We start from the raw sequence: 15742 nt of genomic DNA on the forward strand, positions 1-15742 counted from the left end.
CAAAGGAAATTACGGGGTCACAGAGCATAACAAGTGCACAGATAGACAAATATACAAAGATTAAAAGAGAAGTAAGAAAGAATAAAAAAAAGTTACCTCAAAGAGTCTAACAGGAGGGGGGTCATCACTTCTCCGGCTACAGGTTGACTAATGGCCGAGGGTAATTTTGAAGCAGTGCAGTTGTCTTAGTCTATTACTAAAAGTACTCCTGTTCAGCCAAGGTGGCATGCAGAAGGTGAGAAACATTGTCCAGAATTGCAAGGATTTTCTGGACGGTCCTTTGTTCTACTACAGCCTCCAGTGTCCTGTTTGACTCCTATAACAGAGCCAGCCTTTCTAATCAGCTTATTGAGCCTGTTGGCATTACCTGTGTTGATGCCATTGCCCCAGCATATCAACACAGATTGTATTGGCAACAACAGACTGATAGAATATGTGAAGGGGAGGCCTGCATACTCCAATGGACCTCCATCTCTTCAGTAAGTAGAGGCAACTCTGGCTCTTCTTGCACACAGCCTCTGTATTAGTGCTGCACTCAAGTCTGTCATCCAGGTGTACTTGTAGGTCCTCACCACATCCACATCCTCACCATCAATAGTAACAGGAAGCCGTGCAGGCTTAGTCTTCCTAAAGTCCATCACCATCTCCTTTGTTGAGCTGCAGGTGAATCAGCTTGCACCATTTGACAGTCCTGCACCAGGGCCTGTATTCATCCTCTTGTCCTCCCTTTATACGCCCAACTATTGCTGAGTCATGAGAGAATTTCTGCAGATGACATGACTCAGTATTGTATCTAAAGTTTGTGGTACACAGGGTAAACAGTAAGGGAGCCAATTCAGTCCTCTGTGGGGCCCCAGTGCTGCTTATAGTCATGTCTGACACACAGCTCTGAAGTCGCACAAACTGAGAGATTGGCAAATAAGGGAGAAAGATTTGTCGAATGAGAGGATGGTTTAATTGGATTGCTGACAAGGACAGATACAATGATTTTTGTTTGGTTGTGAAAATTTGTATTGCATTGAGAAGTTGTGTGAAATTACAACAAGCGAGCAAGAAATCTATTCCAGTTTGGACTGGTTTTGGTTTCCACTTGAAATTAATATTTGCGTTTAGTGCTATATTTGGGTAGGGAATTGAAGGATTTTGAGCACTGCGGAGATGAATAGATGTATTTCCAAGTTATTGTACATGATCTGTAGATGATAATCCAAATTGCACTGTACCCATACATGTACTAGTCTTGTCCTTGCAGGTGGAAGTTGCAGAGTTTTCAGATAGGGTTGAAGCTCTGTGATTTGCTCACACAGTATATCTGGCAGATGGCATGGAATGCAGGCTCAATGTGATGGACAGTTTTCAATTTAATGGCTGATCTCACAGGTTGGCTTTGTCGCCTATCATGTCAAGCTTTTTGAATTAGGAGAGTACATATGCAGGATAGTGATGAGCAATCTCACATCCCAGACTAAATTGTCACTTTCAAAAGACAAGAAAAGCAAGTACAACTCATACAGACTCTTGAGCTTTATCTACCTTGTACTAATTCCACAGCTAAGCTAATCTTGGCTTCAATTCCTTTTTGATTTTAATTTCCAATAGAATTTGATTCCATTCAGTCCAAAAAAGTCTATTGCCATTGCCTTAAATACATAAAATGGCCCAGCTCTCAGTTCACTTGCAAAGAGAATTACCAAGGTTCATGACTCTAGGAGAGAAGTAATTGCTTTTCATTGTCATAATGATGGAACCCTCTTCTATGCTTCCATATTTCCAATCTCTCAGTGAGGGAAAAATATTCTGAGACTGAATTACCTTCAGATAATGTCCAGTTTACTTACACTAAATCACTTTGGTCTGTCAAAATTGGCCCCTCGCCTGCTTAGTATCTTTATTCTCATTTTACCTTTATTCTTTTACCCTTTATGCCAAATCTAGTGGATTTATGATCATTACCACTGCGATCTTCTTGCACTGGCGCTCCTTCCCTCTGTCCATTTAATTCTTTTATCTTAAATTCATCATTGTTTCCCATCCCCATGTCTTGTTGGGTTTACTGCAATTAGTCAAGAATTCTTGACCAATTACTGCAATTCTTCATTGTAGATATCTCGATTTTCAAAAAAAAATGTAAGCCAGCACTTATCCAATTAAATTTTAGACCTCTTGCTTGATATTCAACATATCTGAATGTAACTGAGATCCTTCTAATTAGGGCAGGTGATCAATGCTTCCTATAATTTGTGTACGCAAAAATCTTGTGTTGTGCAATTTTTTGCCAAGTGACAACATGTGTGGACTAAATAATTTCTTCAATAACACAGTATAAATAAGCCAGTTCAAAAATCTGCAGACAAATCATCATATATTCCACATTCCACATTCCACCGTCCACATCAGAAACCGGAAAAGGAAATGCGATTGTGTATGATCGTGAAATGTACTTAAACTGCCAATGAGGTGGAGGGTGATAACCTTTTGTGCGCAGTTTAAATTCTTTTGTATGCTAGTAGCAAAAAATGTGTGCATGCACATGTGCATACCTGAGAGGGAATGATGAGTTCAAAGGCTTGATTTTCCATGTATGCTCCACAGAGCGTGTCAACTGCATTGGTGTGGCTCAGTCTGACACAGCAGGCATTAAATCAGTGTTACAGAAGAATTGACGTCATCAGCTACTTATTCTGCACCAGTCTATTTGCAAGTGGGATGAATTGTGCTTCAAATATGTCTTTGCAATTTACAGACACAATTCTGAATCAGAATTGGGTTTTATTATCACTGTCTCGTATGATGTGGAATTTGTTATTTTGCAGCTGTAGTACAGTACAAAGATGTAAAATTTCTTTAAATTAGTGCAAAAAATCAATAATGGGGTAGTGTTCATGGATAATTCAAAAACTGTAGAGGGGAAGAAGCTGTTCCAAAATCATTAAGTGTAGGTTATTATGCTCCTGTATCTCTTCGCTAACGAGGAGAGGGCATGTCCTGGATGATTAGAGTCTTTGACAATGGATGCCATCATCCTGAGGTACAGCATCTTGAAGACATCCTCAGTGGTGGGGAGAGTTCTGAGATGGAGCTGGCTGAATCCACAGTCTTCTGTGGCCTCTTGCAATCCTATGCATTAGAGTCTCCATATAAGGCTCTGATGCAACCAGTCAGAATGCTCGTCATGCTACATCTATACAAGTTTTCAAGTGTTTTTAGCGACATACTAAATCTCCTCAAACTCCTAATGAAGTAGAGCCACTGGCGTGCCTCCTTGATTACATCTTGGAGATGTTCACACCCAAAAATTTAAAGCTGCTCACCTTTTCCACCAGTCACCCCCTCAAAAAGGACTCCCCGACTTCCCCTTTTGGAAAGACCACAATCAATTTCTTAGACTTGTTGTTGAGTGTGAGGTGGTTGCTGTGACATCACTCAACCAACTGATCTATCTCACTCCAGGATGCCTCCTCCTTGTCACCCAAGAACTTACCCACAAGAGTGGCATCCTTTGCAAATTTATAAATGACATTTGAGCTATGTGTAGCCATAAAGACAAGTGGAGAGAATAGAGTAGTGGGTTAAGCACACATTTTGAGGTACACCTGTGTTGATTGTAAGTGAGAAGGAGATGTTGTCACTGATCTGCACTGACTGTGATCTCCCAATGAAGAAGTTGAAGATCTAGTTGCAGAGAGAGGTACAGAGGTCTAGGATTTAAAGCTTGACAATTAATTTTGAGAGGTAATTTTGTTAAATACAGAACTGCAATTGATAACCAGTTGCCTGACTTGTGCTTTGCCGTTGTCTCGGTGCTCTAAAGCAGAGATAGGTTGCAACTGCTGTAGCCCTGTTTTGGTGGTAGGCAAATTACAGCAGGTTCAGTCATTGCTCAGGTAGGAGTTAATTCTAGCCATTCCTTGCCCGGGTAGAAGCTAAGTCTAGCCATGGCCAACCTCTCGAAGCACTTCACTATGGTCGATATGGGAGTAACATTACAGGTAATGTTGTTGAGGCTTCCCACCCTGCTCTCCTCAGGCACCAGTATATAAACATATAACAATTACAGCACGGAAACAGGCCATCTCGGCCCTTCTAGTCCGTGCCGAACTTTTACTCTCACCTAGTCCCACCGACCTGCACTCAGCCCATAACCCTCTATTCCTTTCCTGTCCATATATCTATCCAATTTAACTTTAAACGGCAACATCGAACCTGCCTGGAAGCTCGTTTCACACAGCTACCACTCTCTGAGTAAAGAAGTTCCCCCTCATGTTACCCCTAAACTTTTGCCCTTTAACACCCAGCTCATGTCCTCTTGTTTGAATCTCCCCCATTCTCAATGGAAAAAGCCTATCCACGTCAACTCTATCAATCCCCCTCATAATTTTAAACACCTCTATCAAGTCCCCCCTCAACCTTCTACGCTCCAAAGAATAAAGACCTAACTTGTTCAACCTTTTTCTGTAACTTATAGTATAGTTGATGCCTTTTTGAAATGGGTTGGAACCTCCAACTGCTGCAGTTGAAAATGCCTTTGAACACTCTCTCCTGTTGGTTGGCACATGTTTTCAGTGGCCTGTTGGGTACACCATCGGGCCCAAATGCCTTGCGAGGGTTGAACTTCTTGAAAGATGCTCTGACACCAGCATCTTAGACAGAGATCACAGAGTTACCAGGTGCTGTAGGGACTCACACAAGTGTAGTGCTATTCTCCTTTTCAAAGCGTGCATAAAAGGCACAGAGCTCATCAGGGATTTGAAGCATCTCTGCCATTTATGCCGCTAGAATTTGCCTTATGGCATGCAAACCCTTGCACAGCTGTTTAGCATCTGATTGTGGATCTAATTTCACACACAGCTGTCTTTTCATTGTCACAATCACCTTCAATAGATCATACCAGGACTTCATGCAGAGTTCTGGGTCCTTGCCATTGAAAACCACAGATCTAGCCCTCAGCAGAATGAAAATTTCCTGTTTCATTCAGAGCTTCTGGTTTGGGAAAACTCAGTACCTTCTCAATGACACACACTCATCCATGCATGTCTTGATGAAGTCAGTACTGTCCTTGACATATTCAGATCCAAGTATGAATCTCTGAACATAGAAAACCTACAGCACAATACAGGCCCTTTGGCCCACGAAGTTGTGCCGAACATGTCCCTACCTTAGAAATTACTAGGGTTACCCATAAACCTCTATTTTTCTAAGCTCCATGTATCTATCCAAAAGTCTCTGAAAAGACCCTATCGTATCCACCTCCACCACTGTTGCCGGCAGTCCATTCCATGCACTCACCACTCTCTGAGTAAAAGACTTACCGCTGACATCTCCTCTGTACCTACTCCCCAGCACCTTAAACCTGTGCCCTCTTGTGGCAGCCATTTCAGCCCTGGGAAAAAACCTCTGACTATCCACACGATCAATGCCTCTCATCATCTTATACACCTCTATCAGGTCACCTCTCATCCGCCGAAGCCCCAAGGAGAAATAAGGCATGCTCCCCAATCCAGGCAACATCTTGTAAATCTCCTCTGCACCCTTTCTATGGTTTCCACATCCTTCCTGTAGTGAGGTGACCAGAACTGAGCACAGTACTCCAAGTGGGGTCTGACCAGGGTCCTATATAGCTGTAACATTATCTCACGGCTTCTAAATTCAATTCCACAATCGGTGAAGGCCAATACACCATATGCCTTCTTAACCACAAGGTCAACCTGCACAGCTGCTTTGAGCATCCTATCTCGGACCCCAAGATCCCTCTGATCCTCCACACTGCCAAGAGTCTTACCATTAATACTATATTCTGCCATCATATTTGACCTACCAAAATGAACCACCTCACACTTACCTGGGTTGAACTCCATCTGCCAATTCTCTGCCCAGTTTTGCATCCTATCAATGTCCCGCTGTAACCTCTGACAGCCCTCCACACTATACACAACACCCCCAACCTTTGTTTATCAGCAAACATTCTAACCCATCCCTCCACTTCCTCATCCAGGTCATTTATAAAAATCACAAAGAGTAAGGGTCCCAGAGCAGATCCCTGAGGCACACCACTGGTCACCGACCTCCATGCAGAATATGACCCGTCTACAACCACTCTTTGCCTTCTAGGGGCAAGTCAGTTCTGGATCCACAAAGCAATGTCCCCTTGGATCCCATGCCTCCTTACTTTCTCAATAATCCTTGCATGGGGTACCTTATCAAATGCCTTGCTGAAATCCATATACACTACATCTACTGATCTTCCTTCATCAATGTGTTTAGTCACATCTTCAAAAAATTCAATCATGCTCATAAGGCACGGCCTGCCCTTGACAAAGCCATACTGACTATCCTAATCATATTATACCTCTCCAAATGTTCATAAATCCTGCCTCTCAGGATCTTCTCCATCAACTTACCAACCACTGAAGTAAGACTCACTTGTCTATAATTTCCTGGGCTATCTCTACTCCCTTTCTTGAATAAGGGAACAACATCCAGAACCTCTCCCGTCCCCATTGATGATGCAAAGATCATCGCCAGAGGCTCAGCAATCTCCTCCCTCGCCTCCCACAGTAGCCTGGGGTACATCTCATCCGGTCCCGGCGACTTATCCAACTTGATGCTTTCCAAAAGCTCTAGCAACTCTTCTTTCTTAATATCTACATGCTCAAGCTTTTCAGTCCGCTGCAAGACATCACTACAATCACCAAGATCCTTTTCCAGAGTGAATACCCAGTAGAGTTATTGACGCAAACAACAGGAATTTTGCAGATGCTGGAAATTCAAGCAACACACATCAATGTTGCTGGTGAATGCAGCAGGCCAGGCAGCATCTCTAGGAAGAGGTACAGTCGATGTTTCAGGCCGAGACCCTTCGTCAGGACTAACTGAAGGAAGAGTTAGTAAGAGATTTGAAAGTGGGAAGGGGAGGGGGAGATCCAAAATGATAGGAGAAGACGGGGGGGGGGGGAATGGAGGCAAGAGCTAGACAGGTGATTGGTAAAGGGGATATGAGAGGATCATGGAACAGGAGGTCCGGGGAGAAAGACAAGGTGGGGGGGAACCCAGAGTTATTTACCCCTTCCTGTTTTAACCTCCACCCACAGAGACTCCGTAGACAATCCCTCCATGACATCCATCTTTTCTGCAGCCGTGACACTATCTCTGATCTACAGTACCACGCCCCCCACCTTTTTTTGCCTCCCTCCCTGTCCTTTCTGAAACATCTAAAACCCAGCACTTGAAGTAACCATTCCTGTCCCTGAGCCATCGAAGTCTCTGTAATGGCCACCACATCATAGCTCCAAGTACTGATCCACGCTCTAAGCTCATCCACTTTGTTCACAATACTCCTTGCGTTAAAATAGACACATCTCAAACTGTCGGTCTGAGCGCATCCCTTCTCTATCACTTGCCTATCCTCTCTCACACACTGTCTCCAAGCTTTCTCTGTTTGTGAGCCAACCGCCTCTTCCCCAGTGTCTTCAGTTTGGTTCCCACCCCCAAACAATTCTAGTTTAAACTCTCCCCAGTAGCCTTCGCAAACCTCCCCGCCAGGATATTGGTCCCCCCGGCATTCAAGTGCAGCCCATCCTTTTTGTACAGGTAACACTCACAACACGCTGGAGGAACTCAGCAAGTTGGGCAGCATCCGTAGAAAGGATGAGTCAACGTTTCGGGCCGGAACCCTTTGTTAGGACTGTAGAGGGAAGGGGCAGAGACCCTATAAAGAAGGTGGAGGAGGGGTGGGAAAGAGAAGGCTGATAGGTTCCAGGTGAAAATACTGTATATTAAAAAAAGTGAGGTAGTGTCCAAAGCTTCAATGTCCATTTAGGAATCAGATGGCAGAGGGGAAGAAGCTGTTCCTGAATTGCTGAGTGTGTACCTTCAGGCTTCTGTATCTCCTACCTGATACAGAAAATTGTGTTTTCCCCTATTCCTTCACCTTTCCTGCCTATCGCCTCCCTGCTTCCCCTCCCCCCCCCTTTGTCTTTCCCCTCACTGGTTTTCACCTGGAACCTACCAGCCTTCTCCTTCCCACCCTCCCCCAACTTCTTTATAGGGCCTCTGCCCCTTCCCTCTACAGTCCTGATGAAGGGTTCTGGCCCGAAACGTCGACTCATCGTTTCCACGGATGCTGCCCGACCTGTTGAGTTCCTCCAGCGTATTGTGAGTGTTGCCTTGATCCCAGCATCTGCAAATTATTTTGTGTTTACTTTTTGTACAGGTCACACCTGCACCAAAAGAGATCCCAATGATCCAGAAATCTGAACCCCTGCGCCCTGCTCCAATCCCTCAGCCACGCATTTATCCTCCACCTCATTCTATTCCTATACTCACTGTCACTTGGCACAGGCAGTAATCCCGAGATTACTACCTTTGTGGTCCTGCTTCTCAACTTCCTTCCTAACTCCCTGTAGTCTGCTTTCAGGACCTCCTCCTTTTCCTGCCTATGTCAATATGTACCACGACCTCTGGCTGTTCTCCCTCCCACTGCAGAATCTCTTGGACGCGATCTGAAACATCCCGGACCCTGGCACCTGGGAGGCAAACTACCATCCGAGGTTCTTTCCTGCGTCCACAGAGTTGCCTGTCTGACCCCCTAACTACAGAGTCCCTCATCACTACTGCCTTTCTCTTCCTTTCCCTACCCTTCTGAGCCACAGGGACAGACTCTGTGCCAGAGGCACGGCCACTGTTGCTTCCCCCAAGTAGGCTGTTTCCCCCCCCAACAGTACTCAAACAGGAGTACTAATTGTCAAGGACTACTCTCTCGTACCTGACTCTTCCCCTTCCCTCTCCTGACTGTGGCCCACTTGACTGTCTCCCGTGGCCCCGGTGTGACCACCTGCCTATAACTCCTCTCTATCACCTCCTTGCTCTCCCTGACCAAATGAAGGTCATCGAGCTGCAACTCCAGTTCCCTAACGCAGTCCTTTAGGAGCTGCAGCTCGACACACTGGGTGCAGATATGGCCATCGGGGAGGTTGGGAGACTCCAGGACTTCCCACATCTGACACCGAGCACTGGCCTCACACACTGGAATATGTTCCAGTCTATCAATTCTAAGTGCTACTGTCAATGTTCTTGGTCCTCACAACTGGTGATATGTTCCACAGTCTCTGCCTGTACACTGTGAGTAGAAGTACAGCCAGGTGACCGGACTTGCCAAAGTGAGGTTGTGGAAATGGTACGGTAAACTTTCTGATTGAGTGTGTTGACTTATCAGGTTCTGTAGGTGACACCATCCAGACTATGCTCTCTTCACACTAATACCATTTGCCAGGGGTTACAGGAGCCCTGGGTCCCACTTGAGCAGATTCAGGAACATCAGGCTCCTGAATCATTATGGATAACTTCACTCACCACTATTCTGAACTAAATCCACAATGCACAGATACACTTTCAATGACTCTACAACTCACGTTCTTAGTATTAGTTATTTTTTATTTGCACAATATGTCTTTTACACTTTGGTTGTCAACAAATACACTCAAAAACTTCTATAGTTGTACCATACTGTGGAGAGCATTCTGACAGGCTGCATCACTGTCTACTATGGAGGGGCTACTGCACAGGACCAAAAGAAGCTGCAGCAGGTTGTGAATCTAGTCAGCTCCATCTTGGGCACTAGCCTACAAAGTACCCAGGACATCTTTAGGCAGCGGTGTCTCAGAAAGGCAGCGTCCATTATTAAGGACCTCCAGCACCCAGGGCATGCCCTTTTCTCACTGTTGCCATCAGGTTGGAGGTACAGAAACCTGAAGGCACACACTCAGTGATTCAGGAACAGTTTCTTCCCCTCTGACATCCGATTCCTAAATGGACATTGAAGCTTTGGACATGACCTCACTTTTGTTTTTAATATACTGTATTTCTGTTTGTGCACATTTTTAAATCTATTCAATATACGTAATTGATTTACTTGTTTATTTATTATGTTTTGTTTTATTTATTATTTTTTCTCTCTGCTAGATTATGTATTGTATTGAACTGCTGCTGCTAAATTTCACATCACATGCCAGGGATAATAAACCTGATTCTGGTTGTTTGTCAGTTGTTGTTTATGTACATTTTTGCGTAAATTATACTATTTATTTTCCAGTAAATGCTCACAAGAAAATGAATTGCAATAACATATACATATTTTGATAATATGTAAATTCACTTTGACTTTGACATTGGTGGCACCTTATTAGAGACTTCCTTAAATTTGCCCGGTTGAAAACCCCCTGTGATGATCAAGATGACGTCAGTCTGTGCTGTTGAGTTATTGGCGGTCTCAGTGCTCAGCAACTCCAGTGTCATCTTGAGGTTCGCCAGGGATGGCATTTACACTGCTACCAGGATGATGGTGGAGAATGCCCACGGCAGATAGTACCGATAACACATGATTGCCAGATCGTCCAAGTCAGGGAACAGGACTGAGACAGAACTGCCCCATCTATGCCCCACGATAATTTATTCATGAAGCAAATGCTGCCACTTATTTCTTTACCTGATGTCATCATCTGGTGAATCCCTCTGTTGTGTCCAGAGTGCTGAGGGATGGATGCCTCTGTGAAGCAGAGGACACAACAGCAGTCGCACAAATTGCAGGACGAACTTGGCAGTTCAGGCACCATCGACGGAGGGGAATAAGCTGTTGGTTTTTCCAGCTGAGACCCTTCAGGAATGGTCCTGATGAAGAGTCTGTCTGAAACATTGACTGGTTTATTCCCCTCTATAGATACTGCCGGAATTGTTAAGTTCCTCCTACATTTTGTGCGTGTTGCTCAAGATTTTTGGCATCTGCAGTATCTCTTGTGTCTACAGGACTCAACAGTCCCTGATATCTCTACTGCAGCCTTGCTCTGAGGTCAGATTACGAATGTGACTCACTTCACTTCAAAAGCAGCAAACAGCCCATTAAATCTTTCAAACTGTTGTGGCTATATTAAGAAGAATTCTTTGCCATTCTGTCATGGACTGGGTTGATTTGACCCAAACTATTTTGAGTGACCAGGAGGTGTGGGAATAAGCGTACAAGCACAACAATGTAACTTCAGCCTAATAATAATCATAAAGCAGAAAGCACAAATAAACCACACTAGATACGACGCGGTAAATTACAAAGATTTCAGGGCTCATGATTCTCAGCCATTTGATTGTCGCCATTGTCGGTGACTTGATTAAGATCATAGACCGTAAGGCATAGGAGCAGAAGTAGGCCATTCAGCCCGTCAGGTTTGCTCTACCATTCAATCATGGGCTGAGCCAAATCGTCCAGTCATCCCCACTCCCCTGCCTTCTCCCCATACCCTTTGATGCCCGGGGGAACTCTGAATTCTGACTTGTGCAATCACCCTGGGTCCATCCTGGGCATCTATCAGTTGTGATTCTTCAGTCCGGGTAGCGCTCTAAAAACTGAGAGGAAGGTACACTGATAAATAGGAGCAACATGTACAAAATGCTGGAGGAACTCAGCAGGTCAGGCTGCGTCTATGGAAAAAAGCACCCTTGACATTTTAGGCCGAATCCACAGGCATTGAGGGACGTGCAGAAACAGATAAACGCTTTGGTCTTTTGTTCTCAGCATGGTTTCCTTCATTCGAACAACTCGTGTCCATCAACAGACATCCTCATGCCACTTGTACCTTGAGGCCAAGGAAGACTCCAGCTGCTATCAGCAAACATTAGACATTTACAAGTGCTTAACTTGTACAGATACCTTGACACCTTCCATGCTGTGAGTTCACAGAGTTAGTCAATTGTAGCTGTTCAGACTTTTATCCAATATTTTAATATAACACAATACACGTTCTGCTGTCCTCCCCCAACTCAGCAAGCTCAAAGCAGAAGTCTAAAATCTCACTGATCAGCTTAATCAGCTTATATAATGAGTTTTGACCCAGAAATTGGAGCTTTATTCAGAAATAGACATGGTGCTGTCTTCCCACATCCACTGCAGCATTTGGAAAAATTCCAGCTTATTGTATCAACTGAACTGATTTTCATTGGAGAAGTAAGTATCAGGCAAGGGGTGAATATGATACATTAGTTCTGTTACATGATTATTTCATTTTATCAGCATCAGTTTTAATATCACCGGCATGTATTGTGAAATTTGTTTTGGTGCAGCAGTACAATGCAATACATAATAATAGAGAAAAAACATGAATCACAGTAAGTATATATAATAAATAGTTAAATTAAATAAGCAGTGCAAAAATAAAAATTAAGAAAGGAACGAGGTAGTGTTCATGGGGTCAATGTCCATTCAGAAATCGAATGGCAGAGGGGAAGAAGCTGTTCCTGAATCATTGAGTGTGTGCTTTTAGGCCCCTGTACCTCCTAGCTGATGGTAACAGTAAGAAGAGGGCATGATCTGAGTGATGGGGATCCTTAATGATGGACGCCGCCTTTCTGAGGCATCGCTTCTCGATGATGTCTTGGATATTATGGAGGCTAATGCCCATCATGGAACTGACTAAGTTTACATCTCTCTGCCGATTCTGATTCTGATGAGAGACATTAGTTATGTAAGATGATTATTTAATTTTATCAGTGCTGGCTGAGCTTGTTTCTCAGTTCTTATAAGAGCTGTACTCTTGTATTTGAACAGATTAGAATTTGATCCACCGTTTTAAAGTCAAATATATGTCAGTGCAACAACTACAGCTTCCATATCAGAGCGCAAACACGAGGAAATCTGCAGATGCTGGAATTTCAAGCAACACACATATCATATCAGAGAATAGCTATTGAAGGAACTGAAATTTAGAAAGGCATGTAATGACATAGGTAGGAAGTTTACAATAAAATATTGATTCAAGTACTAAGGAATTAAAAGAAATGTAAATTCTTGAATGAAGCTGGTGTGGTCATCTGGGAAGGTTTTTTTTGTTACATTGCTGGATTCAGAATGTTACATTAGGTCTCAATAGTCCATATTCCTGGATATAACAGCTTCAGAGAGAACTAGATATGTGATGCTGGAGTAAATTCTAATTGGGTCTGATGAACCATAACACCTTTTTTAATCTATGCTTTATGTCTTTATGCCAAAACTTAAGTTATTTTTCCAGAAGTAGGTGAAGGAAAAGCAGAAAACACTATAAATTGCAGTGTAATTATTTAAACTGTTTCCTTTTTTTCAATCAGGATAACTGAAGGTGTCAGCACACCTACCCTATCCATGAGATCCAGAGCATTGTCAAAATGTTCAGCACCAAAAGGTTAGTTGGTTAAACATTGTATTTGTGAAAGTAATAGCACAGAAGTTATTCTGCTACAGTTATAAATTGGAAATGAATGCAAATATTGTCTTTCATGTCTTCCATTTCAAATTTGAATTATTTCAACCATTTCTTCTGTAATAAGGTAACGCCTGATAGATAGCTTAGATAGCTTGGCTTTGATGGAACAGTGCAGAACAGAAACAGGCCCCTCAGTCAATGTCTATGCCATCTAAACTCATCCAATTTCCCTGCATTATGTCCTTACCATTCTATGCCTTGCCTTCTAAAGGGCTTGTCTAAATGCATTTTAAGATGTGTTGATTGTTTCTGATTTCTCCACTTCCTCTGGTGCCATGTTCCATATATCAAACTAATTCTGTGTTTTAAAAACTTCCCTCTCACATTGCCTTTAAAACTGTTTCATCCAGCTTTAAACCAGTGATGTCCATTTTGATGCCCCTACCATGATTCTGACTATCATTATCTATGCCTTTCATAGGTTTATATGCCTCTATCAGGTCAACTCTCAGTCTGCTTCACTTAAGAGAAAACAAACCTTGCCTATACAATCTCTCCCCGTTACTTAAAGTCTTCCAATCCGGGTAACATCTCCTTTGCATTTCCTTCAGCGGAACCACATTCTTCTAATGACATGGCAATCAGAAGCTCAAATATGTGTATTTTACTGCTAAGGAGTATTACGGGTTATGGTGATGAACTTAGAGCATGGATCAGTAATTATGATGGTACAGCCATTAACAAAAACTTAGTTGAGAGAAGGACAAGAATAGGTGCTTAATGTTCCAGGGTTTTGATGATTTAGCCACCGGAATATTGGGAAACTGGTATGCAGATAGATTAGAGAAACGTACAAAAACTTCAAGATTACTGTAGTGGGTGATTTCAATATCCCCAATATATTTATGGGGACCTCCTTAGTGCAAGAGGATGAGATCTGGCAGAATTTGTTTGGTGATTCCAGAAAGGTTTCTTAAATCAACATGTAGGTAGTCTAACAAGAGAGAAGCCCATACAGGACCTGGTGCTGGGTAATAAGCCAGGTCTGGTGGCTGACCTTTCAAAGGGAGAATGGTTAGGGAACAGTGATCACAATTCCTTACGTTAAGATAGCTATGAATAAGGATAAGTATGGACCTCGCGGGAGAGTATTGATTTGAAGTAGACCAAATCACAAGAATATTAGGCAGGATCTAGGTAGAGTTAATTGAGTGTACCTGTTTTTAAGCAAGTCCACATTTGACATGTAGAGCATGTTTAAAGACCAACTGCACAGAATACAAGACGGGTATGTTCCAGTCAGAAGGAAGAAGAAAGATGGCAAGGTAAGGAAACTTGAATGTTGAGAGAGGTGGTGAATATACAATGCCTTAAGAATATTCAGATACCACCACAACTATTTTCACATTTTACTGTCTCATTTTCTACATTTAAAATATATTGAAGTAGGATTTTTTGAGCTAATTTACAAAACATTGTGCATCATGTCAGATCAAAAGAAACATTCCAAAACCAGTCAACAGTTTACTGAAAATTAAAAATCAAAGTCATGAGGCTGAAAGAGTATTCATCTCCTTTGTAATTTCTATGCCAACTTTCGTCAGGTGCAATACAATATATTAGCTCACCCACTCACCCAATTTGCTGATATAGAAAATTGGAGGATCAACTAACTTGAATGGATTCATAAGAATACTGTAAATACCCCCTATTTCTCTAAGGTCCAGCAGTATGGTAGATTTTCAACAGACCAAACCAAAATGCAGACAAAAGAGCATTCAAGTCAAGTCAGGGAAATAATAATAAAGAAACACAAATCTGGGGAAGGGTGCAAGACCATCTCAAAGTACTGAACATACCTTGGCACTCAGTGCAATCCATCATTTAAAAAAAAAGTGGAAAAGATATGAAATCACAGCAACACTGCCTAAGTCAGGCCATCTCTCTAAACATAGTCGCTAGAGAAACATGGCACTTTTAAGAGAAGCTACTGTGACACCAGCAGTCATTCTGAGTGAGCTGTAGAAGTCAGTGCCTGCAACTGGAGATGAAGTTCACAGCTCCACAATTTCTAAGGCCTTGCACAAAAAGTGTATTTATGGAAGAGTGGCAAGGAAGAAGCCCTAGCTTAAAATAAAAAGCATATCCTTGCCCATAAAGACTTGACAAAGTGTCACTTAGAAGATACTCTTAAGCTGTGGAAGAAGGGCTGGTGGCTGGATGAGACTAAAGTAGAGGTCTTTGGGCTCAACAAATCTAATAACAAATTGGGCACATCAGCCAGGTAATACCATCCCTTCTGTAAAGTATGGTGGAGGTAGCATCATGCTATTGTGATGCTTTTCAGGAGCGGAGACTGGAAATCTAGTCAGGATTGATGGGAAGAAGAATGCTGCTAAATACAGAGAGATCCTGGTTAAAAAACCTGCTAGCCTCCACCAGAAAGCTTAAACAGTGGAGGAAGTTCATCTTTCGGCAGGACAACAGTCCAAAGCACACTACCAGAGCTTCGTACAAAGAAA

The 15742-nt window shown here is 42.9% G+C and overlaps 1 protein-coding gene across 2 annotated transcripts in view; it reads left to right on the forward strand.

Moving 5' to 3' along the window:
• Positions 1-15742, forward strand: part of LOC134349800 (oxidation resistance protein 1-like) — a 568100-nt gene that overhangs the window by 92192 nt on the left and 460166 nt on the right. For both annotated transcript variants that reach the window (XM_063054685.1, XM_063054693.1), the window contains exon 2: positions 13126-13199. In XM_063054685.1, coding sequence (XP_062910755.1) covers positions 13183-13199 — 17 coding nt within the window. In that variant the 5' untranslated portion in view covers positions 13126-13182. The remainder of the gene's footprint in view (positions 1-13125; positions 13200-15742) is intronic.

The sequence above is a fragment of the Mobula hypostoma genome, chromosome 1 (genome assembly GCF_963921235.1).
Source record: "Mobula hypostoma chromosome 1, sMobHyp1.1, whole genome shotgun sequence".
NCBI lineage: Eukaryota > Metazoa > Chordata > Chondrichthyes > Myliobatiformes > Myliobatidae > Mobula > Mobula hypostoma.